At 41.9% G+C, this 25,796-nt stretch overlaps 3 protein-coding genes across 3 annotated transcripts; all 3 read right to left on the reverse strand.

Moving 5' to 3' along the window:
• Positions 1-1,033: 1,033 nt before the first annotated feature.
• On the reverse strand, positions 1,034-4,314 carry LOC115819022 (volume-regulated anion channel subunit LRRC8C-like). The gene is made up of 2 exons (XM_030782560.1): positions 4,174-4,314; positions 1,034-3,328 (listed from the first exon to the last, which is right to left on the reverse strand). The coding sequence occupies exons 1-2, from the start codon at positions 4,312-4,314 to the stop codon at positions 1,034-1,036; spliced, it is 2,436 nt and encodes an 811-aa protein (XP_030638420.1).
• A 2,707-nt stretch (positions 4,315-7,021) lies between these two features.
• Positions 7,022-18,923, reverse strand: keap1b (kelch-like ECH-associated protein 1b). The gene is made up of 7 exons (XM_030782562.1): positions 18,855-18,923; positions 14,806-16,198; positions 13,705-13,950; positions 11,890-12,566; positions 10,621-10,826; positions 9,240-9,416; positions 7,022-8,076 (listed from the first exon to the last, which is right to left on the reverse strand). Exons 2-7 carry the CDS (start codon positions 15,115-15,117, stop codon positions 7,922-7,924), a joined length of 1,773 nt encoding a protein of 590 aa, XP_030638422.1. The 5' UTR covers positions 15,118-16,198; positions 18,855-18,923; the 3' UTR covers positions 7,022-7,921.
• A 3,082-nt stretch (positions 18,924-22,005) lies between these two features.
• s1pr5b (sphingosine-1-phosphate receptor 5b) lies at positions 22,006-23,202 on the reverse strand. Its single transcript, XM_030782571.1, has one exon. It carries the CDS (start codon positions 23,200-23,202, stop codon positions 22,006-22,008), a length of 1,197 nt encoding a protein of 398 aa, XP_030638431.1.
• Positions 23,203-25,796: the final 2,594 nt, after the last annotated feature.

Consider the following 25,796-nt stretch of genomic DNA (forward strand, 5'->3'; position numbering starts at 1 on the left):
AGCAGGCCAGGACATGACTTTGCATGAAGTGCCCCTGACTTTGTGTAACTAAATGTCTGCTAATCATGCCATGAAGTTTACGAGCTTTTGAAAGCATGTGCACATGAATCTCTGTTTCTGATATATGTCCACTATTACAGACCAAAATACACCATTCCTTGTTTTACCGACAAATAGAGTCAATTAGCTATTTAGTTGTTTAATTTGTTTAAGGACCTTTGTGTTTGTATTGTAATTATTATTAATTACCAAGACAAATCAGTAACTACCATGATTTACCTCCTAAGCGCTGGAATACTTCCTGATTTGAGAGTCGAATATCAAATTATATCTTTCAATATTTGTAGTGGGAAATGTTACAAGACACTGGTTGCTTTGTATTTTAGCACAAATGGAGCAACAAATATTGGTCAGTGAACAGACACATGATAATCCATGAGAAGTTAATGTCAGATGGCCACCTGTTTGTAGTTACCATAAATGTGCATAATTTACGGATACAAAAAATAACTATCAGAACCAGAATGAAAAACTGTTTAATTTCAATTAACAGTTATAGAATAAGGAAATAACTGAAGTCTCGTCCAAAATGAAAAACCCTGGTATGATCTAACTGGTCTGACCTGTCTGTAAAACTTGCCTGCCCTGTCACACTTAAAAGGACTTGACATTTTTTGGGGGTAAATCACTGTTTTCAAAAACACAACGAATACACTGGTGACAGGTATTTCATCATAAAACAATGATGGACAAATCAAGGGTATTGCTTAAATAGTCAGTATTTATATTTTAACACAAGCAAAACATCAAGGCACTTCTCACAGTAATCAAAACTGATATCATTTAGTTACGATGATTACTCATCTGATATGCATAAATCATCTAAATGCTATTGGTTGCCAATTTTGTCAACCAAAACCTCTTCAAAGGTCTCCTGTGCAAAATGTGAAGTGTTTTTCTCTCATTTAAAATGTAAATTTCTTTCATTTTCCACATTTTCTCCCATTTTCTTGAAAAATGTCCAGGCTGCTCCTTAACTCTCTGTCATACGATGTCTAATGTCAGAGGGTAGAAGGTCTAAGATGCTCTCCTCCACTATAAGTCCACTCAGTTTTAACTGGCTACATTCTCCTATTTCAGGGGGGAGGGATTCCAGTCGGTTGCCTTTCAGCTCAAGCCGCACCAGTTGGGCTAAGTTGCTCACGCGAGGGGACAGATATGGAATGCTGTTATTGCCAAGCACCAGAATCCTTAGCCGTTTGCAGGAGAACAGTTCGTCAGGAAGTGACTCCAGGCAGTTGAAAGCCGCAGAGAAGTACTGTAGACTCTGAAGGATGCCCACCTCAGCGGGCAGGAAAGTGAGCTGATTGTGTGAGAGGTCTAGATGGCGCAGCTTGGTGCAGTAAAAGAGGCGAGAGGGAAGCCTGCGGATCTTATTCCAGCTGATGTCCAGTGTCTCCAAAGAGCGGAGTTTGCTGATGTGTTCCGGGATGTAGGAGATAGCATTGTGCCACAGTTTAAGGGTAGTAAGACGGCGGCAATGTTGCAGACTCAGGATCTCCTCCACAGTTGTTAGCTTATTATCTCGGAGGTCTAGCTCTTGCAGATTGGAGAGGCTGAAAACAGCACTAGGAATACGTTCCAGTTCGCAAGCTGTGAGCTCAAGAGTTGCCAAATTGGACAGTTTCTTTAAGCTGCTGAAAACTTGCAGTTTCCCACCTTCGTTGTGTATAATTAGCCGCTGAAGCTGACCTGCCACATCAACCACACTGGGGGGAATCTTGATAAGTTTACAGCGTAAGGTTAACACGCGCAGATTTTTAAGATCCCTGAGTGTATCCAAAGTGGTACTACGGGAGAGTTCATTAGTGAGAGGCCCGCTCAAGTGGAGCTCCTCCAGGTTCTGTAGGGTGTACATCCACATGGGAATTTGCTCTGGACCCTCATAAGTAAGTCGAAGCACTTTGAGGTTCTCCCGCAAGTGGTTGAGGGCAACAAGTTGGAGTTTGGCAGGACAGTGGACGAGAGAGATTTCCTGAAGGGCCGTAAGTTGAGTTAAAATGGCTGGAATGGTGATGTTGTTAATCATCTCCAGTTTGAGGGACTCTATCTCAGGTATCTCAAAGACAGTGTCGGGCAGTCCCGGAAGCATCATGAGGTGAAGCTCCAGCCTCTCACTGGCATTCCTGGTCAGGCGAGCTCGAAGTTTCTTGACAGTCCACTCATGGTTGAGGTTCACTTGTCGCAGCCTGCTCTCGCTGACCTCTGAGAGGAAGACAGCGAAGCGTTTGGCATAGAGGGCATCGTACTGATCGCTAAGATGTAGCAGGAATGAAAAATCATTTTTAACATCTGGGATATCATTGATGCCTGTCTCCAGACGCACATGCTCAAAGGAATACTCCTTCAGTGGCCGATGGAAAAGCCAGTAGAGGGAATAGATGCATAGTAATCCATATACCCCAACAAAGCAGATGTAACAGTAGGCCAATTTAGAGAAGAGGTGGGCTTTGTTATTGTTGCAGCAGAAGACATCAAAACCTGTAAGGTCTGGAGGCACGGGGCATCTTACTACAATTTCAATATTTGGCACAAGTACAATGCTGTAAATTATTATTAAGGCAAACTGGAAGACTTTGAGTGATGTCTGCAGCACATACATGAGGTAGAGGATATCACCTTCTTCTACATGGGTGCGAAACTTTCTCACTTTCTCAAACAGAGCCTTTGCTTGCTCTCCTTCTTTCTTATCCAAGACAGAGTCTGGAGGTTGGGGATCTGGAGCCTTTTTCTCAGGGTTGGACTTGACTGAGGAGGACCGGAGAAGGGCAACAGTTTCTTCTTCTCCTCCAGTAGGACTTTCAGGCAAGGACTTTGTCATGGTATTCCTCCTCCAAGTGACCATTCGTTCTTCTTTACGTTCCTCTGAAACTTCGCTGATTGCCCGTGTTGTCCAAGGCGAGTCAAAACACTTGCCCTGAATAGAGACAAACAACTCAACTTTGGATGATGTCCCAGGGAACTTGAACCAAAAGTTGCTCACCACCATGAAAATCATTGTATGTATAACCACCAGGTAGGGGAAGTACTTTCCATACCAGTGGACTGCCCGCTCATAGCAGTAATGATTGACAAAGACGTACTGGTGGATGTCTAGGCCATTTTTACGACCAAAGACTTCAATGATGTGTGGGCTGAGAGCCTTCGTTACAGCATACTCCCACAAACTGTCATTCTCTTTGTGATCCCTGACATGACTGCAGTCTGTGTCCTGCTTATTGGGCCCAGAGATGCGGTTTGGTAGGCAGGATATTTTTTCTTGTGTCAGCTGTAAATTGAAATTGGATGTTTGTGAGACTGCATTCTTGTTTTTTTTTTTCTAAACACATGATAGTTACTCTTGTTAATAGTCACAGTGTGCACACTGCAATAATGACACACTTATACAGATAACAGAAAGTGATGAGTTCTGTTCACTTAAGTTATTTATGCACAGTGAGTTCTGTTCACTTTGTCACATATGCACTAGTCATAACCCTTCCACCAGCTATAAGGAAGATTCTGTAGAAAAGATATTGTGATAACTCTCAAAGATAAGGAATGAAATATTAACCACTGAAGAGTGAGTCGCTGTACCACTGTTATTGTTACTAGGTCAGTGCAGACAGTACACTAAGGATAACCTTATTTCTGCTTTCGTGGAGGTCATCAGAGATAAGATTTTTTTTTTATTGTTGTTGTTGTTGTTGTGGCTTAAGAATCGAAGAAGTAGCTATCAGATAAAGCTGTTCCTATACACTGTGTCCATACATAAAGTATTTTGCCTTGGTTGTCTTGAATTTCATTTCTTTAATTCACTTTAGACATCAACATGTAGTTAAACAAATAATAGCGTTTCTAAAAACATTCTCAGGCATTCAGAAACATTAACTTGTTGCTCCCTAAGACTTTACACTCCCAAATATGCTTATATTGGAAGAGTACACTTCCAAGCTATTACTACAGTAATATGGATGAACACTATTCATATATTGTAGTGCTGTGTTCGCCTTGCCCACAAAGAGCAGAGGCTGGTTTGAACATTATTTCTAAATGCATTAAACAAGTTCTCATTTGCTCAGAGAGTCTCCTCTTACTTTTGAGTCTTTTTGTTCACAGCAGTTTATGACTTACCTGCACAGTGCAACCGAAGACACCAATCATAAGCATAGCTATGCACAGGTACTCAGAGAACACGTCCCACCACGGTTTCAGCACCTTCAGCTGGGGGTTCTGATCCGAGGCAATATTTCGGAACTCATTCACTGGAATCATCTTGAAAGCTGTTGAATGGAAAGAAGTCACGTTTGGTTTCTAAAATCTGTCAACTATCATTAATGTGACCGTCAATTATTAATGTCATCATTCTTCTCAATAAACCGTGAGGAGGGGGCTACAAATAGCACCAGACTATAGCGATGCTATGAATTTAAAATTGTGTAAAAAATCAGCAAAAGTTATGTAATTCAAGAGGTTTCAGAGTCACACCATAAACTGGGACAGCTAGAGTGGATGAACTTGTTTGGCGACTAAAACAGACAGCGGCTCATTGTTACACAGCTTGTCTGGATTTGGTATTGGCCAAGTCTGAAACAGATAGCCCACTACGTCTGTAATTCAGACAGCCTCACGAACCATAAAGAGAGTATACTCATTGCGTAAAGGTTGAACTGTACAGCATCCTTACAGAACTCAACGGCAAACTTATTATATTCAAGAACAAGTCGTATACAAGAGTCGTGGGAAAACGTTGCATGTCCAGGTCTCAGTACTTCAGCAGATTGTTTAGTTATGATTATGCATGAAATGACATTTCACACAGGCCCTCACAGGCAATTTGCCACCTAATAAGCTTGTAATCACATGGTGACTTCACATGCCTTAACGAACTGCTGTACTTCTCTGGATACATCCCAAGTTGTTTCATGTATAAATATTTTCATTCACGATTAGCGACAGGTACCAACCAGATGAACGTGACAAAACCAGGCGTACACGCCAAAGGGTAAGCAGATGTGTGGCTATAGGTCACACTTTAACAAAACTTTTTTGGCAGGTTTCACTCACCCTTGTTCAATGGAAACAATCAGATCATTACAACACGAAAAATCTACTCACAGAATTTACTGTTTATTTAAAGAAAACTTCAGTTAGGTTTTTTTTTTTTTTTTTTTGCATACCTGCGCTCCTTGTTGTCTCTCAGACAGCAGCTAGGACGTTTCACCGCAATAAGGGTCATTCGAGTACTATCCCATAACGCGATACCAAGGTATGATCATTGTCTCATTATCCATGGGCTTCCCCTGCACGTTGGTGGTATGGTGCCTACTGCTTCAAATGGAATGAGCGAGGTTAGTGTTACACTAGTATTGTATTCCCAAACAACACGGACTCCTCCCCCTTAATGACAGAATCCGCCATCAAATAGATCATTTATTCTGAGGAGGTTAAACATCTGAATGGGCGCGTGAAAACGCTGATAAAAGCGAAAGTGTGAATCTCTGTCATCTGACTTTATTACTGTATTTTTATGTGGTCTTATAAGTCTGTGTATCATTTTCCGTGTCACAGACATCCTTCTCTTAACAACACCTTTGCTGTAACATGATCGCTGAAGGTAGGTCACCAGGATACTACAGGCTTTGTTACCAAAAGGAGTTTTGCTAATGTGATTTAAAGGGGAGTACTACACCAAAGAAGGGACTCGACGTCCTGTAAGGCTGGCTGGCTCGACAGTCGTACTCATCAGAAGTGTTAATTAAATTACAAAACTATACTGTCTCTCACAAAAACCGAGAGGCAGTGTAGGTAGTTCCCGACCAAGACTAAAAGGGGAGGCTGACAGTTCGAAATGCCTCGGCGTTTCTTCAGCTACATCGGACCCTAACATTTCGCTGTGAGATTCACCAAGCTTATGCGGAGTGTCCACGGTCCATACAGACAATAAATTAAACTCTAATCAGCAATAACGGTGGTTTTAAACTGTGTTAGTAAACAAATTTATTTCCATTACTCCTGTTCTGCAAAACGGTCACAGTAGTTTAAAATAGTGTCTTTGTCATAATATCATAATACTATTCATAATACTATTTCTGTGCCACTCTGTCAGATCGACACTCATCAGAAGATAGTACATTAATCAGACTACGGAACTCTGTCTCTACCTCGTGGTGAAACGTCAAGATTACAATTTGTCGCGTACATCTCACAGTTGTTCATTTGGAAACAAAAAAAAACAAATACGTATTACAACAAACGTATGCTTTTAATATACAATGTTTTGTACAGTGTATGTCTTGCTGTAAAATTTACAAAGCAGTCCTTAAATAATCTGTCATAGTTAATATTCAGCTACTGAAGGAAAAAAAAGTCCCTTTTGAAATGAAAAGCAAAAAAAAAATTTTAGAAAATAACAAAGCACCTGCTGGGATCTCTTAAATACAATGCATGCTCAGTTACAAAGAAGCACAGAGAACTGTCCAATGAGTTAAAGTGGAAGCCAAGTCAAAGCAAACAAAAACAGACAATCCCCCAATAAATTAAAAAGGAGAAGAGCAAGAGAGAGAGAGAGAGAGAGAAGTAAGCTCCAGAATGCTGTACAAGATTTCATGGAATATCAATGTACAAAACCTTTTTTTTTTTTTTTGCAAAAAAGTAGCTTAAACTGCTGATAAAAATACATTTGTTTTTCCTTTCTTTGTACATCTGTGAAATTCATTAGGTGTCAATTTTCTTTAGAACACCAGCCTTACGGGCTTGAGTTGTATTTGTATAAAACACAGTCTGGCTACTTTAGACGTTTTTTTTTTAGCATTGTTTAATGTTAAAGGTTCACTGACATTTGTTTTGATGGGGCTTAGAAATTCCCTTTCTGCAGGTTAACTGCAGTTTTCCTACACCTGCTAATAATGACTCTGTCCTTATAGGTTTGAGCAATAATTATATGTGTGTGTGTGTGTGTGTGTGTGTGGGGGGGGGGGGGCAGGGGGGACTTGGAAGTCTGTGTGGCACTCTGTTGGAAACCTGGCACACTGACTCCCTCTCCCAGTGGCACCTTTTTCCCTCTCTCTCTTTTTTTTAGCCCTTTCTTCATATCTAGATTCGATAGCATATACTGACTTTGTGGTCAAGAAATTCAATGGCACTTTGTATTTTGGAAAAAAAAAAAGAAGAATTAAAACTAAAACCTAACTAACGAAGAGACCTAATTCTAACTTTGTGCAGTTATCGTGAGTTATCCGCGTTTTTACCGTACTTCCATGTTTGAACTGTAACAAGTGCAGTTGTTTGCTTCTGTGTTCCATGCACAGGCTGGTCTTTAATACAGAAAAGGTATCCCTGACTGTCTCTCTCTCTCTCTCTCTCTCTCTCTCTCTCTCTCTATGTGTGTGTGTGTGTGTGTGTGTGTTATCACCATCTTGAGGCGCCACACAAGAACGTCTATCTGAAAGTCTCTCACAGTCTCGCAGTCTTCCGCGACCTCTCCGTCTCATACTTTCTGTCTCTTGGGCTAAAGAACCTTTGGTCATGAGTTGAAAAAAATGTTCAAATCAAACAACAGCAATGGCAGAGTGTCTAAAAAAAAAAAAACAACTTCATATTTTGACGACCACCATGTCTGAGAGAGACCAAAACAAAAAAAAAAGACACAACAAAACAAAACAAAAACACACACAAGATGCTCCTAGGTCATAAAGAACTAAATAACCTTTTTTTTTTCTTTTTTGAAATTGTTTTAAATTTCCTTACAGCGTTAAACCAAGCCTTGGGAAGCTTTCCTCTCACGGTCTGTTTCGAGACATTGAATTCCAACTCCAGAGCTACTGTGAGCTGACATGCCCACGGATGAGTAAAAATGGAGGGATGGAGGGAGAAGGGGGAATTAGTGCTTCTGGCATTTCTTTTGGCAAGGTTCCATGGTAACTGCTACGCCCACACCACTTCTGCCAGAGGTCATGTTAGTGACCTCCGTCCAGGTGTCAGTGTCTGGGTCATAGGACTCCACACTGCTCAGGAAGGTATTACCGTCATAACCACCTGGAAGAGAGAACACTGTTTAAAGACACAACAAAGATTCAGCTGAAAAAAAACCCCAAACAAACAAAAAAAAAACATGCTGTTCTAAACGTATTCACACTTTTAGCAGTGATCTCTGGCCTTTTGACTTTAAGCAGCAAGTCTTTTCTGTGAGCCAAAAACAAAACAAACATAAGGGTGGTTTGCTGAGGTAATACAACTTCAGGTCATCTGTGCATTACACTAACATACACCAAAACAGTGGGTTACAGCACACTGGCTCCCTCTAGTGGCCAAACATTGTGATTTTTGCCCAGGCCGCTGAGGTAAAGAACAGGACAGGTGAGAGCAATCCAGTGGTATAACTCAAATAAGACAAAGCTCGCCTATCCAGTCTAGCCACTCCTTGGAATACAGATGAGGAAGAAGAAAACCCTTTAAACATTTTCAAAAAGGAACCATTTGTTTTTGAAAAAGGAACACCTGAATGACTGATTGCGACACACTGACATATTTCCATTTTTGGCATACGGTCATGTTTATTTTTATTAAACTATCACAATGCACTAAAAAGAAGACACCTTTTTATGATCTTTTTTTACGACTTCTAAAGTACGGGGAATTTTTCAGTGCTTAGCCAATTAGGGGATTTCTGCCACGGATCTGGCAGGAGGATCAGGGTGTGTTCGCCTCCGCACTGGGCTCAGAGTTTCAGATAGTATCTGATAATTAACACATCATAATAGTGTTAGGCAAGCCTCATACTGATAATGGTAAGAACATTCAACTCACAGATTTTGGTATTCAGTCAAATCACTGCAGTATCTGTTTTCAATTATAAATCTGACAGGGTAAGAATTCTCACTGACATGGTTTTTAATTCAAATTAACTGACTGGAAAGAACATTTGTACCTTGACACTCAATTTCACTCTCTGGGAACATTCTTTCTTTATGACTCAAATTTTGTTCGACTCATAAGATCAGTTAATATTTTTAATGAATTACCGATGAAACATTAGATTGGGCATTAGGAATGTGGGTGTGTCGGTGGACTAGTTCACTAACTAGTCCACGGTGTCCTCTACAAGGCATTACATCGCGGGTTAAAAATTCGGAACGTGATTTTCTGTACGTTTGTTTCTGACCTCGACATCGCTGGACGCGGGCGCGTCGGGGACTCACCGAGTACATAGATGCGACCGTGGTGCGTGGTCACGCCCAGCGCGCTGCGTCTGTGCGTCATGGACGCGGCAAAGCTCCAGCTGTCCGTCTCCACGTCGTATCGCTCCACCGTGTTCAGCTGGTTGGTGCCGTCGTACCCACCCATGACGTAGATCCTGTTTCCCAAAGCACAAACCCCTGCCACAGAAGGAAACCACAGTCGGCCCGTTAGTCATTTTCAGAATACCATCCGAGGTACGGTTTTATCTACAAAGTGTCGCAATTCGACTTCGCCGTGTGATTCAGACCGCATTCCGTACGAGGAGTGAACAGAACTCACTGTCCAGTCATCTCATCGACTTTGACTTTGCTCTTATTTGTTCAAACAGTCTGTAGAGAGTGGGAACCAAACCGCAGTGCCAGAAGATGACGGTGCCAGAGGTCTAAAGGAAAATGGTCTTCCACTCATTAACCGACCGTGCCCCCAGTAAGAATAAAAATTAACCCTGCGTGCCAAGCAATATAAACTACATTCATTTATTTGATTGCTTGGCTTTGGGAACGTGAGCGCAAAGGAACATTGGCTGCTTACTAAACTTAACCATGAACATTCTTGGCAGCAATATTACGACCCCCAGTTTTTCCAAGACAGTTGTTTGTACGTAGGTAGGTGTCTGGGGTCTCAGACCTACTGGTGTTCTTTCTTCCTTGTTTTGATATGTATGATTGTGTACTCAACAGGGAGTACCAATTGAGGACAAATGTTGATGTCCTCGTCGGTTAATAAGTGATGTGAAGTGGGAACAGCTGTGCCCTGGAGACAGGGCAGTCCTTGACATTTTACATACAGATAGCTGACTGTGTGAGCTTCTTGTGATTCATTGTTGTCAACATTAGTTTCACTACGTGCTATCATGTGAACAATCCTTTTCACATTATTTATTTCTCTGCGAGTTAATCTATGGAAAAACTAAAAGTAAAGGCCATTTTTGTTTGTAGTTCTTTTCGTCCTGTTTTCAAGGTTAGTTACAGAGGCTAAGGGCACTTGTTTATACATTTTTTTTTATTATTTTCATTTGATCAAGTTATTTTAGTTTCCGAGCACTTAGGGAGTTTTGTGTTCTTTGCCGTGTTCAGTACTGGGTGACCCTGAACATTCGCTTCCATCACTAAGGATACGTCGAAAAGAAAAGCAAATGATCATTTGTGGCTGTTGGATTACGTCGGCGCTTCGTGCGCCCCGATCCGGCGATCGGGAGCGGGGTGTTCTTTTTGTTTCGCCCCTTTGCTCTAGACAGACTTGCAACAAGCGGCTCCGTTCTAACTGCGATAGCTGCTCCTATGCATGCGACCCGCACGCGCTCCGTCTCTCTCAGAGGGTCCTTTGTGCTTTTGGTCTCACCTGCCCCGCTGCGCACCGTGTTCATGGGAGCTACGGTCCTCCACTCGTCTCTCTCGGGGTTGTAGCACTCCACCGAGCTGAGCCGGTTGGTACCGTCGAAGCCGCCCAGGGCGTACAGCAGCCGGTTGATGACGGCCACGCCCACTCCTATGCGCCTCGTCAGCATGGGCGCCACCAGCTGCCACGAGTCCTTCTCCGGGTCATATCTGCCAAGACGGACGCAACCGTGGTCAGTGACGGTTTTTACACAGAAACCGTTGAATATACATAGACAGGCGGCTTGCGTTTAGTATCTGGGTGTCACGACAAGTTACGGTGGCTTGTACGTTAAAAATCTATGGCCCAAACAAGAAAGCGCCTGCTTTGGCTTTTTGTTCCACGTTAAATTTGGATTTAAAGGCAGGACAGCCTGACAGAAGTTACACTTCAACCATAACTAACCAGGTGTCTACAACCACAAATATTTATCACCCACATCTATAACATGAACTGCCTGAGAGTGGAAAATGTGGCAAACAACAAGGAGCTCTCTGTTTTTGGTTCTCATGTTGAGACTTGCTTTGTTGTGGGATGAAAGACTAAATATAGCTCGTTCTTGTTCTTGTTTATTTCAGACTGCTCCGGATTTGACCTGTCTGAGTATTACAAGACAAACTGTGAAGATACACATACATTTCCTCCTCTGATGGCTTTCTGTTCCTTTAACAACGTCACAGTGAAAGCAGCGAGAAATGTAACCTGATAGATTGAACAAACAATGGTTGGAAGTGGGAGAAAATAAGTCTGTTTCCTGCTCAAGGTAACGGGCGATACTTCTAAATCTCAAACACCACCTGAGTCAGCCCAGAAGGCTGTGCTACGAAAGCGAGGTAACTGGCTCATTCAGGTAACTCTTGGTTAAGTTAACTCAGAGTAAGTAGTAAACCTCCTAATAGAAGAGCCTTATGGCTTTGTTTTGCTGGGAGAATGAAGCCGTAGGGCTCTCCTAGTAGGAGGTTTACTACTTACTCTGAGTCAACTTAACCACAAGTTACCTTTACCTCGCTTCCAGTACAGGCCCCGGGACAGTTTTGGCTGTTTTAACTCTGCAAACAACAGGCACGTTAAGACAACTCTAACTGTTAAACATTCAGAGAAATACGTGTAAGACCTTCTAGGACATCTAAAAGTGCAAAGACGACAAAATGCCTGCGTCAGATAAGTAGGGCTCCTCCAGCTTTCTTTGAGAGGTCGCTCAGGTCAGGTCAGGTTGGGTCAGGTCGCACTTGCCTCTCTACGCTGTTGTGGTGGATGCAACCGTGGGACCCCCCAACGGCATAGATCATGCCGTCGATGACGCCCACCCCGATGCGGTTCCGGGGAACGCTCATGGGTGCACACGGAGACCAGCAGTTGTTGACGGGGTTGTAGCAGTCCAGCATGCTGGAGTCCATGTTCCCGTCCGGCGCGTTGTTCCGGCCGCCCACGGCATAAAACAGTCCGCTGATGACGCAGGCCGCCAACCCGCTCCGGGGAACCTGCAGGTCAGCCAGCCGCAGCCAGGCGCCCGTGCACGGGTTGTAGGCTTCCAGGAAGTTGAGAGACTGACGATAGTAACCGCCGGCGGTGTAGATTAGCTGGGGGACCTTGGGTGTTCGGCAGGAGATGGCCTTGGTGGGTTTGTGGAGAGTGAGGTCTTGAAAGATCTGAGCCAAGTAGTCCTTGCTTTGGGGATCCCAGTCAAAGTGCTCCAGCTGTCGTTGCAGGAAATGCGGCGTGAGCGAGTGGCAGCGGACGGCCTGCAGCAGCGCCTGCACGTAAGGCCGGCGGTTCTCGCGGTCGTACTGCACCCACGCCACGCATGCGTGGAACACCTCCGACTCGCAGCGAACGTTCAGCTCGTCCCTGCTGATCAGAGTCACCAGCTGGCAGTGAGACAGGTTGAAAAACTCCTCCTGAGTGGCTACCTGGGGAGAGAGAGGGAGAGAGAGAGAGAGAGAATGAATTAAAGGGAAGAATCAATAGAAAGAAAGCTGTCAGACATTATCACCCGAGGTGTAGTTTTAATCTTCTTCAGTCAAGGCTACTTTAAATGACCCGGCTGCCTGTGACCCCTATTATGATCAGTTATTGACATTTTGCATAGATGTTTATGACTCAGTGTTCAGATAGTCTCTTACAATTCCATTCCAAATATGGGAAGCACTGACTCCCACACACCCACACAGTTTAAACCTATAGCACCACTGACACTCAGGGGCATGAAACATAGTCAGATTCTTTCAGCTTACCCAACAGGAACAAACTCGACATTCAGCAATGAACAATACATTAGTCATACGGTGACAAACACGAGAGTTTAAACAGAAACCTGGGTGAACCTTTAAACACAAGGGAAAAGACTTATCTTCCACTGTGTTTAAATATAGAGATTAAAGAACCGTGAACATAGTAAGACTGTGCCAAATGCATTTGACTGAGAAACTGGCAGAACTTTTTTTCTTTTTCTTTCTCCAAACACCATTGACTGTCACGCTGTGCCTGACACATTAACCATTCAACGACGCAGGTAAACCCTCACCGCCCACACACACACTTACTGCTGCATGACTCATCAACAATGACCTCAAAGATTACACAACAAAGATGAAGTGGATTATTGTCTGGAACACAATCTGAAAGGGACACAGATAAGGGAGGTACAAAAGGCAGGAGTCAGAGCCGGTAAGTGAGCTATTGAAATTCAGTGAACCGGTAGGTGCAAAGAACAAATGACAAATTTAGGACCGGGTAATTATTCATTCTTTAAGGGAAAAAAGTCGATGCAAAATGACTTTCCATGCAATGAGAGAAATTTAAGTGAGGATGAGACAGACAGAAAGATAGATAGATAGATAGAGAGAGAGAGAGAGAGAGAGATTGTATCACCAAAAAGATCATTTGCAGCATCACCAAATGTTGGAAACTCAACAGCTCACATGAACTAGGGCTCTCAGTGACCCGTGTTGCTGAACATTCTCTCAGTAGACAAGCAGAATGATGAAAGCGACCTAGTTTCTGAGGTTATGCTATAATAAACTGTACATTAAAAAGATGTGCACTGACCTGACTGAAGTTCATGTAGATGTATTCGCGGGCTTTCTGGTGCAGCTCCGTGCAGCCGATTTGCTCTGCGAAGTTGGCTATGCCTATTGCATTGCTAGGGTCAAGCTGTTGTACCAAGAAATCACAGCATGCCTTGACCACGCTGTCTATCTGGTACATCACTGCTCCGTTCATCACATGGATCACGCACTTCTCCCCGACCGATATACTGGCTGTATAAGCAAACTCAATCAGGCGTTCCATTACCTGTGAGGAACAAAAAGTTTCTGTCTCAGTGAATCTGGCAGACCGAAGAACAGGACATAAACGTGTTTCAGCCAGCCGTAATAAACAGGCCCCATTAATAGTCCTAGCTATTTAATATCCTCAAGTGAGAGCATAAGGAGAAATCTTCTATGAATAATACACAATTATGTGATTAAAATACGGTAAACACACCCAAGGGACCGTCTGAAAACGTCTTTCATTTGCACTATAGTTAAGACCAGTGGGACTTGTCTGTGTTTACTTAACACAGCTTATCAACAACATACCTTAATCTTCCTTTCAGCAGTCAGAGTACACAACTCGCACAATGACACGCCAGTTACCTATCGCTCTGTTTCAGCCCAGAAAGTGGGTCAGCACTGTTTCACTTTCACATGCAGCAGCAGTTATTTATCTAACTGGTCCCAAAGGAGCCCTTGGGATAAGTGGTTTAATCATTCTCCATTAAACTGAATCACTGCAAATAACAGGTACATACATTCCATCTCAATGCATCCACTGAATATCTGACACAATAAGAAGGTGAAGGAAACACAAAGTTGCCAAAATTCCTGTGTGTTTTTTTTAAAAATGTAAATAAGGAGTGGGAACTAATAGCTACTTCTTTGCCCATTCATGATCGCATATACATGAACTCTATTTCAGTACTCAGAACCCCAGGGATGGAGAATTACTTCATAAATATGATTGTCTCGTTGAAGTTATAAGTTCCTCCCAAATGGCAACTGGTAGCTTGGTAAATGAATCTAAGCATTCCTAGGTTGGTGTCTGAATGAGCGTCTCCAATCCTTAGCTACAATTCTAACTTTTCCCACTCACTCCTTATGCACTCACCTTTGGGTGGATACCCTCAATGGGTACCACTTCCATGCCACACTCCTTCAAACCGTTTGTGAACATGGCACGGAAGACGGGCGACGAGGACGCCAGCACCACCTTGTGCGCGACGAAATCCACGGCCTCCAGGTCGTTGTACTTGACCCGTAGCGTGACATCACAGAGCTGGCGCTCCAGACGGAGCTCGTTCATGATGGAGAAAGCCGCGCAAGTGTGGCTCTCCAAGGTGTAGCTAAAGACGCGGTGGCCATTGCGCGTTGACGGAGTCACCTCCGCCTTGCACTCTGTCATGCCCGACGCCGCGTACATCTTTCTCACCGGCGGCGACCCGGCGCATGCATCGTTACTCGCCAGGGCAACGCAGACTATGAAACCGTTTCAAATTGAAACCACGGGTATCGAGGGGGCGGAGGCTGTCGTGAGTAATTCTTGCTCTGTAGATTTTTGCCGATTTCGGTGATGCTCTCAGATAATACTGACTGGTTTCCCCTTCCTTTGATGTGACTACAGAGAGTTAGCAAACAATGAGGATTTTCTTGTTCCTTGATTACTCAGCACTGCTTCTCGCCAGTGTCTTGTGTTTATGATCTGGTGAGAGCTAACTGATTGCTTTATTGCTGTTCCAGATAAGTGTTTCCTTTGATGTCAATTTGATAGCATGAAAAATGATCAGAATATATAGGTGTTGAGCTGACTTGTCTCCAATAATAATAATTAAAAAAAAATACAACTTTGTTTTTCTACCATGGAAGAGGAGTCGTGTATCTCCCGTCAGCGAGACTATGTCAAAAGGAATGAAGCTGATTGAGATGTTTGTTCATTTGTTTATATTGGCAACAAGGGCACTGTCTTTTTTCCACCCCCTCTCTTGAAAGAGCATTCAAGCAAAAGAGAAACTAGGATGGGAGGTAAAAAGTAACACAGAAGCTTCTGGACACAATCAAGTCTTTCTTTTAAAAAGAGGATGCCTTGAAACTGAAAACACACATAAAAACACCGTTATAGAACTCCTCCCTCAGCTGGTTTGAGAAGCACAGGACAAAGAACAAAGAATTAATCAGAGGGTCAACACGCTGCCATTGTCAATGTTCAAAGATTTCAGAGGACCACTCGCTCAGAAAAAAAGTTCAAAACGCCATCGTCTCTGCCGGTAGTGAAAACTTTAATTTGATACGTTATAGCTGCGTCATTCACTGGATGTTCCTGGTGTCAGCAGGGTAAAGGTCAGCACGCATTGCGCAGGCCTCAAAAATGATTTATTCCAACAGTGCATTTGAAGCATGCGGATGTTCACAAGGTCCACAGTTGGTCACCCCAGAAGAGAATTCCTAGAAGTCACGCTGTTCGGGGATCTGTTTTCATAAAGGGTTTACTCCATCTGCTTTGCAACCTGAGAAAACAAAGTCATTCATCTCACTGTATCTGACAACAACACCACCACATGCAAACAAACAACTACAATCATGTATGATGCATGAAAAGAGGAACATACAATCTTAATTAGTTTAAACTGTTAAAGTCACCCACTTCTACAACCAATTCATAAAGAGGTCTGAACCCTTTATCATTACTATCGATCACGCAACGATATCCTTATACAAGTGTGTTAGTTTATTTCGGATCAACATGGCAAATACCATTGTTTTTTTTGTTTTTAAAGCTTTATGTGGAAGGATTTGTTGCCAACATGAAGAAGATCATGAACAGCATGCCAGTTGTGTTTCAGTCTCTGTGCGGATTAATCAAAATTTTTAGATCATCATCAGACACAGTGCAGGTTTGTTTCATACGCAGACGTTCCTTGGTCTGAGCTTGAGTGTCTGAACAGATGCCAAAGAGGAATGTGGGGAGTGTGAAAAGGATAGGGCTCTGATTTAAAGCGAATGACGCAATAACTGATAAAGATGGGGTGACTTAAATTAGGCCAGAATTTAACTGGTCAGCATGACTGCATGTTTTGCCTGCGTCATGTGATAAGTCACGAGGAGTAGAGGGGTACACAGTAGTGGTTCAACCATGAGCGAACACATAAACACACTGTCAACACAGTGAAGGTATGAGTTAAGGTTAGTCACACGGGTCGAAAGCCCCGCGCCTCCAGGTGATATTGATATAAACCAGTGTAAAGCCAACTCATTCTCCAGACTGATGAGTCAATAAAAAAAAAAAAAAGTGGTTTGGCTGCAGCTGGGAAAAAAGACGGTCAAGGTTGATAAGAGTTTAGTGCTTGATCAAACCAATTTAAATCAATGTGTTTAAAATCAACTGGTCACTGGAGCAATTTTTTCTGAAGACACATTATAACGTATCCACAGAGAGGAGTAACATCAAACACTAAAATACTGCTCTACATAGATTCCCCAGGGCTTTTTACTGGGTCCTTGGAGCAGACCTGAAAATAACAGACTGGGTACACCTACACAGGATATAACTCTGTCACCATCAAAGTGGGCTGATGGAATATTGACTGTTAATTACTGACCTAACCAGTTTATTCAAATCTGTTGGAATAGTTAAGGGGCGAAAAGCACAGGGATCAATTTAGGATAGGTCGGAGTATGGTCTTAGCGTATCCCCCGGTTACATAACGTAATACAGAGGGCACTTCGTTGCAAAGGCAACTGGACCACAGGTGATCTAAAGATCAATTTTATTTATCGACACGTACGTAGATGAAGTGTGTCAGAACGCTTCTGAGGACGCTGAGTATACGAAAAAAAGCGAAGACTGTAATGAATATTTCATATATCTCGTCAGACACCTGTTTCTCACTGGTGCCGAGGATTTCATGGAAAGAGAGAGGTCGTGCGTACGAAATATCCACGACAGAGAACGTTCTCAATACATAACAAAACGTGCTCCCTAAGTTCACCCCTTTACTCGTGCAAAAAAAAAGAAAGAAAGCGGACAAGTAGGCAGCACAGTTCAGCTATACAATACAGGCAACCAACAGGCCACATAACACCGGCTGCCTTGGCTTCTTTTTCCGCCCACAAACATAGCAAGGCAGCAAAGAAACCATGTCTGTACCCGCTTAGGAAGGAACGTCCAGTGGAAAAAGTGTTGGTTTCCGATCGCAGTTTCACTTGCCAAAAAAAAAAATCTGTTAGGGCGAATAAATTCGTGTCCTTTCAAGTAACATTAGCTGGGTACTTAGCTTAGTTTCCATTCTGCCAAACTTTCTCGCGCCTTAATAATTAATCAAAAGCGGCGTATATTTGACGATGAGGTAAGGGTTTCAAAAACTCCTCAAGTGTGTTCTTCTACAGAGTGAATTTGCCGAATTGGTTTGGTCCAAACGATCTAAACACTGTGTCGTGCTGCCTAATATGTGGGTATGTGAATACATTTTCTGTGGCCGTGTTCAGATTTACCTTCAATGCGCACTAAGAAATATGTTAAGGCTTCTACAAAACAGCCTGCTACAATATTAGTAAGAAAACAATGACAAGCTAGGTTCATGCTGCGTGACCTGACCTGATCATCCACTTCAACGAAATACCGTTCACGGATGGAATAGTTTTGAGGAATGTTAATGTATTGCATGTATAGCTATCAAAACATGACCCAGAACTGAAGCCAATCCTTGTGTAGACGTCCAGGAAGACATGTACACTCCACACCATTATTCACCGTCACGACAGCATTACAAAAGACTGTATTAAACGAAAACGGAATAGCCTAACTGAAGTGGTAACATATGAAGCCACATAATTTGACTTTAGCAAGCACTGTTTCATATTGCTTACTTCCTCTCTCCTAGTGCCGCGCACAACTGTTCGCTAAAGTGGCACTTTTAGTACCGTCTGACAATATTCAGAGGATAATTATGCAACGCACGTAAACAACCTGAGACAGAACAGTGTTCAGAATGGTAACTTGGGCTATATTGTGCATATAGCAAGCGGAAAATTGAAGTCAGTTCCAACAGACCATCGAATAAAGACTGAAGAACCGTTGGAGACGATGAATATGTTTAAGTGTAGTCAAAAGTTACATTTACGACCACTTTGACAATCTGGCTATTTTAGAGATGAGGTACTTACACTGTATTTACAGAACCTCAGTGTCTTCCTCCGTAAAGGCAGTGAAGAACGGGGCAAAGCTGTAACTCACCATGACTAAGCATTGTGCAAACCACATCTTGGTGCCAAAATAAAAGCGCGCTTTCAAACGATACGTCTTTCCCTCGTGAACACACTTCCGTAATTATCGATAGGACTTTTACTGAAGAACTCTGTGCAAATGTGAAAACGAGGAAGGACAGTGCCACTTATACAGTAAAGCCTACCTGGCAGCATTCCAGATCTCTCGCTGTCAATCAAATTGCTCAACAAACACATTTGTAACAATGTGCACAGTGTAAATATGCATACAAATAAGCAAAACAGAGCAAAATTCTTTTCATGCATTGCACTGACACAAAATGCAGAAGAGATGCCTCTACACTGTAAATGACTTGGAAGTGGATGACAGAGCGTATATTTTTATATATTCTTTTTCATGTGCGATATTTCAGCGTATTATGGCTGCAGTCCTCTCAAAAATGGTTACATCACTGTTTGATTACGTCACCCGTTCTACAGACGATTCAGGGTGAGATCTTATTTCATTTCAAAATCTACAGAGAGAATTCTGGAAATCAGCTTGTCAGTCAAGTCCACTTTTTATGTAAGCTTAGTCCGTGCTAATAACCTTATTCATTGCAGAAGGTCTGTCTTTCACAACTTACCTTTTGTGCCATTGCCTGACATACCCCTTAGCAATATACAGGATAGTATCATTAACTACAAATAAACACGAGATGGCAGCATGGACCAAGTGAAAATTTCCGTACCCTTACGGAGACTTGAGACCAGAACCGAAACTGATGAAGTCTATGGCCAAGTCTAAGTACAACAAAAATGATCAGATAATTAAGAGTGCACTCTTAAAGATTTCCTGTAGTTCATTTTTTCTGATGCTCAGTATATATTTACTCAGTGCATCTACATCACTGGAATTCAATGTACTAATCAAAAATCAGTAGAAACTATGCTTGAAGTTTTTTCAGTTCTTGAAACAAATTGATTTCTGCATATTTAGGATGTGAGTGTGAGTCTAATTGTTAAGTTTAATGAACTGAACAGATACTAGTTCAAACCTGATTATATGATATATTTAAATGACAGACTCTGACATTGTTCATTGTAGGGCTCAGCAAACTTTTATGTGAAACTTTTATGTCAAAATTACTGCTCACAGAGGGATTTCGGACATTCGTTCATTAAGCTGTTTCCTTCTTTATTCTCAGTCTTTATTCTTAATCTTTGTTTTTGGAGGTTCATTTTTAAACTCCATCATGGTTTTCTTTTTTATCATCACGTCATCTCACTGCACAGCCCAAGTAAGACTTTGCATGTCAGTGGACTATACTGTGCGTGTGGTTACACTCTAGCAACGGTAAGCACAATTCAGAGCAGTTCAGCTGGGTAGAGTTGAGGTTTGTGCAGCATAAGTAGAAGCGTACCAACACCTACACATTTGTAACCACCCTGTCATTCATTTGGTTATTATTAAACTTACGTGGCATTACTTATTTATGATCAGTCGCGTGTCTCTTTGAATTTGGTAGGCTTACTGGAACGGATGCCTCATTCTTTATTAGATTTCTGTGAAATATGGTTTGAAACGCATGCCACCTTTAGTTGCTTCCTTTCACTATCCTGAAAATTGTGTCAACACGAGTTCTTTTTTTTTTTATTACTGGAGGATATTTTAATTGTCTTGAGGAAGGATGTGACTTGGGGAGGGAGAATATGTGAGTCACGTTTCTGAAAAGGAGGTGAATTGTTGAAGTTAGCCGAAGTTCTGGCATCTAGGGTAATGTCATAAACAGATGTGGTGTGTGACATTCTTTCTGTATTTATTCAAATTGCTATAACACTCAACACTTTTCTCTTTCAAATCTTCCCTCTGCTCAACACACACTTACAGAGGTAGAGAGAGAGAGAGAGAGAGAGAGAGAGAGAGAGAGAGAGAGAGAGAGAGATGGCATGAGACAAAGAAAGAAACTTAAGCAAAGTGAAGTACGGTAAAGTCATAAGCCCGAGGAAAGCGACTGTGTTGCAATCACGGACCAAATGCCACCATAGAGTTTAGAATTTAATGTCTTTTTCAAGGTATTAAATGGTCTTAAACTCACATAACTTAAGACCCATTAAACAGTATATCATGATTTTACAAATCTTTAAGTGGTTAAAAAAAAATTAAAAAAACATACTCGGAACAATCACATGTACAGAACCATTCACCCTGGTCTGGGCTGTTCAGGTATTTCAAAATGCTTTTAGGGAGGCAAGGCAAGGCTCACACTACACATAAAAATTACAGTGCCACATCCTGACTTAGAGATAAAAAAATATATACATTCAGTAAGATCATTATTGGTCCTTGTTTCTGTGTAACAAGGCATATGTACAATATTTACATTATACTGTCTCATACCATATACACTTCCTACGATATAATGCTCTCATGCCTCTGGGTTGTTCATAGTAAAGTGCTAGACTCTCCTTATTACCTAGAGAAGTAAATCTGTAAGCTGTTACTTGAACCATGACAAAACAGCCTAATATGGGCACCTATGTGATGTTTGATTTGGCCATGAAAGGCAGCATGCTGGATGGTAAAGACATAGGCATAGGTATTAGGACTGCGGACCCGTCTAGCATAAATACAGGCTTAATGCAGAGATGTATTCTGATCTTAATGTCATCAAGGGGAAAGACATAAAAAAAATTAACAATAAATATAATACATTTCTCTTCTGAACTCACCGGAAACAGTTTTTCAGATAAATCTTTTTTTCATCCAAAAAAGACTTATCTGCCATGTGAATGGGTTTTGTATTTTCAGTCAGAGCTAGTGTGGTGGGAGCTCTTTGTCTATGTAAAAAAAACAAACAAACAAAGAAACCTCAAAGTGGTCATAATTGTCTCATCCTGCTTGATTCTGAAATTGATTCTGAGTCAGCTTAGATTATTGCTGTCAGCTGGTTATAGAAGACATATTTAGTTTAGGAACAAAGCTTAACCCTCTAGAGTCCTTTTCTAGGTTCCATCTTCTAACACTAACCATTGCACTGTGGTACATGTAGTTTTTCTTTTTCTCATTACAATCCAACAAAAACTACATTTAGTGAATCTGAATAGAGCTTCAGGATTTGAAGAGCTTTGGATAAATGGTTCTGATTGGAGATGGTGTGGCATTTCCAGATGATATAGTGGTCTCCAGGCCATCCAGCCGGTGTGAGGCCACCTCAGTTTTGCTAAAGCTGCATTCCAGGAAGGGTATACCAAACTTGTTTACTTGGCCATCTTTGGTCATCAGGCAACGGCGACAGAGCAGGCGTAGGATCGCACGCCTTATGTCTTTACTGGTCAGAGTATAAATGATAGGGTTGATCAGAGAGTTGATCATAGCCACTCCCAAGAAGTAATCAGCCTTGAACAGGATATTACATGTCTTAACTTTGCACACAAAGTCCAACAGCAGGAGCACGAAAAGCGGGAGCCAACAGGCGATGAAGACCCCCAGTACGATAGTGACGGTCTTGAGGAGCGCCATGTATTTCTGAGAGCGTCTGGCGAGGCCTTTTCGCTGCAGGGTTCCCAGCCTCTGCGTGTTGGATTTGACAATGCAGAAGATATGGGCGTACAGTACAACAATGGCCATCAGCACTGCTGTGAATACAGACACACAGAAGAGGATGTAGCTTTTGGAGTAGAGCGGCAGAACAGTGGAGCACTGATCCAGACTACTCATGCAGTTCCAACCCATTAGGGGTAGCACTCCAATCAGCACTGACAGTGCCCAGCTCACACCAATCAGAGCAAACATACGACTGCTCTTTGCACCTTGATAGGGCTTCCTCTTCACCATTGTAACATGGCGCTCAATAGCAATGGCCAAGAGGCTGATAACCGAGGCAGCCAGGGTAATAAAGACACCACCTTCCCTCAGAAACCATAGCAGTGGTGTCAACTTCAGTGTGTTGGGTCCTGACATGACTATATTTATGGAATATGCGATGCCTGCTAACAGGTCAGACAACGTTAGGTTACCTAGAAGGTAGTACATGGGTATGTGGAACTTCTTGTTCTTCCAAATTGCCACTAACACCACACCATTCTCCAGCACAATGAGCAGACAGATGAGCAGGAAAGCAATGGCAACTGGTTTCAGTCCATCTTTGTATCTATCCTGATTCAGTTTCCCTGTGTAGTTGTAGTGTAGCCCGAGGAGATAGGGGCTCTGGTACTTCTCAAAGAACTGGCAGATTTCTGAGGAGGAGGATGTGATAGGTGTCATGGTTGGAGAAGCTGCTGCATATGCTGCATACGAGGCTGCCATGTTTCTGGAGAGATGGATAACTTGCAGCAAGGGTAGCTTAGTATTCCATAGTTCTTGTACACATCATAATTAATAGTAGGTAAAAGAGTAAAATTACAGTTAAAATGCCACTACATTAACATTCTTTCCTCCTAAATTCCAGTAAAAAGCATGATTCCTTGGTTATATTCCACAACTGTCTCTACAAATTGCGGTATCGACGGTTGAACTGTCCCGTGGCTCCAAATTGTGATTCGTACCACTAGGCGGTGGTCGTGCGCGTTGATGTATTGATATGTCTTGATGAGGGAACCAGTCCAAACCCTGCAAATGCAAAATACCAAAAAGGAGCGGTAACGTTAAAGTGCAATCAGTGTAAACACATAAGCAAGCAAATTAGTACCATCACTTAAACTGAGTGGGGTATTGGTGATATTTTTTCTAACTCAAGAAATATATTTGTGTAAGAATCTGCCTTAGTACATGAAAAACGCAAAGCTTTTAAAGATTTGAGACCCCTCTCCTTGGATTTTAGAGTGCTTGCTGTTTCTTTTGACTCAACTTCACTACTAACATCGTGTTTTTTCTGATCCCTCCTATTCGGGCACAAAAACGCCTCATGCATTCACCGTAGTAATATCTACCAGATTTGAGCGATCGTTAATTCTTGATGAATATTTACAGTGACTACGAAGTTTTTCTGTATTTTTTTTTTGTTTGTTTGAATAGGGATGCACATTAGGTTTAATGATGTCAAGCGTGTCTCGACATAATAGAACGTTCAACAATGATTTTCAAACGTCAACTGCTTAACTATAAGCTGGTGCGATACACAAGAAAACAACGCACGAACCACAGCGGGAATTGTATAAAGGGAAAGCACTGCTCATCAACTCAGACAGAGGCAAACAGCACTATGACTCCTTTTGTTCATTGTGACGGCAAGTGATGCGATCTTGTTCGATGAAGTGACAAATTCAAATGTCTGAGTCCCGGTATCTGATCCATGCAGCTCGAAATTGCATTCAGCTTTAGATTAGTTTCAGTGGTCCTTTATAAAGTATTTATTTATTTAATAATTTACTAAGTCATCCCTCTCAGACATTTTTATTACAAGCTCAGAGATGTCTCCAATCTTATGTTCACTTAATCTTTAAGACCTATTGTAGTTCATTGCTTTGAAGATATTCATTTTATTTTTAAATAGTAATGTCAGAGATATCAACATCAAAGTGCATCTGAGAAAGAAAGTTAAACAAGTACTGGCCAAAGAGCATCACCGAATACCACTGCATACCATCAGTAAACATTACAGTAAGAGAAATCAACATTGATATGATTCATAAATGAACATGGGTTCATGCAGAAATTTTCAAGTATATCTTCTGAAAAAGAAAGAACACAAACTGGAGACTTACCTCAAAACATCAGCCTGGTGCTGAGTTTGGCAGTTCAGTCAGCAAGTGTAGTCAGTGACAAGCCTCTGTGCTGTATACATTGGGGAGCAGTAGAGAGGCAGAGGAAGGGGGTGGGACTCTGACAAGTAGGACTGCCTACATATGTCAGGACTGAGCGTCCTGGAGTAGAATCTGCTCTCCTAGGTCCATAAAATTGTGTCATTTTTTGTAATTATGAAAAGAAAAAATAATGATTGTACAATAACACGTCATTCGGAGATATGGTACACATCACACATCGTGTCTTAGATAAAATGTTTGCCTCTCTCCCTCTCTCTCTCTCTCTCTCTGTCTCTCTCCCTCCCTCTCTCAACAGTGCAATAATATTTTTTTTTTCATATGAAACAGAAATTTTAAAAACCTCTAAAGAGACGATAGTCAATCAGGCAATAAAAAAAAATTTCAACCACCCAAACTTACACTGCTGTAAAGTACTTTGTCATGTTTTACATGAAAATGTTTTAGTTAAGACAAAATTTCTGTTTATAATCCTGTGATGTGAACTGAGGACGATTTTTAAAGGTTTTACAGAACAAACAAATCTATCTTTATCGCTCGAGCTGCAACAGACACAAGTGCAGACTTGTCTTAGCGCTTTCTCATTGCCCTCAGCCTCCAGGCTTTACCTGTCTTTTGTGAACTCTGCCATGGCACACCTTCCCATGCTGCCACCAAATGGTAGCTTATTTGTGAATTCACACACAGATGTCTCTGATGTATCATTGTGTGTCACTGTCTCACTTTTAGACTACTTAAGTCTTAGTAGGATAAACATATTACCACCCCAGGCCAGATCGGTCATGTTTGCATTTAAGTTTAACCACATTATAAACTGTTGCCAAAATAAATTTTGACTGTTTTGAGCGGTTGAAATATTGTCTGTTCTACGGTTAAGGTAGCAAACACACTAGACCTGTTCATCAAGAAGACAGTTAAAATGCTTTGGCTATGAAAACTAAGTAGCTTCAGATAAACTGTCAGAATAGGCCAGATAATGTGTAGTTTGTTAACCATTAGTCTTTGTATTTGTTTGATCAAAACACAGAAAGTCCACTGCTGTTAATTTCATGCTTCGATTGAACAGGCTGCACCTTCAGTCAACATTCATACCAGATTAGAATAAAGACATGACAGTTAGGGAACAGCCAATTCAGCCCA

This window comes from Chanos chanos, chromosome 8 (assembly GCF_902362185.1).
Source record: "Chanos chanos chromosome 8, fChaCha1.1, whole genome shotgun sequence".
NCBI classification, from domain to species: domain Eukaryota; kingdom Metazoa; phylum Chordata; class Actinopteri; order Gonorynchiformes; family Chanidae; genus Chanos; species Chanos chanos.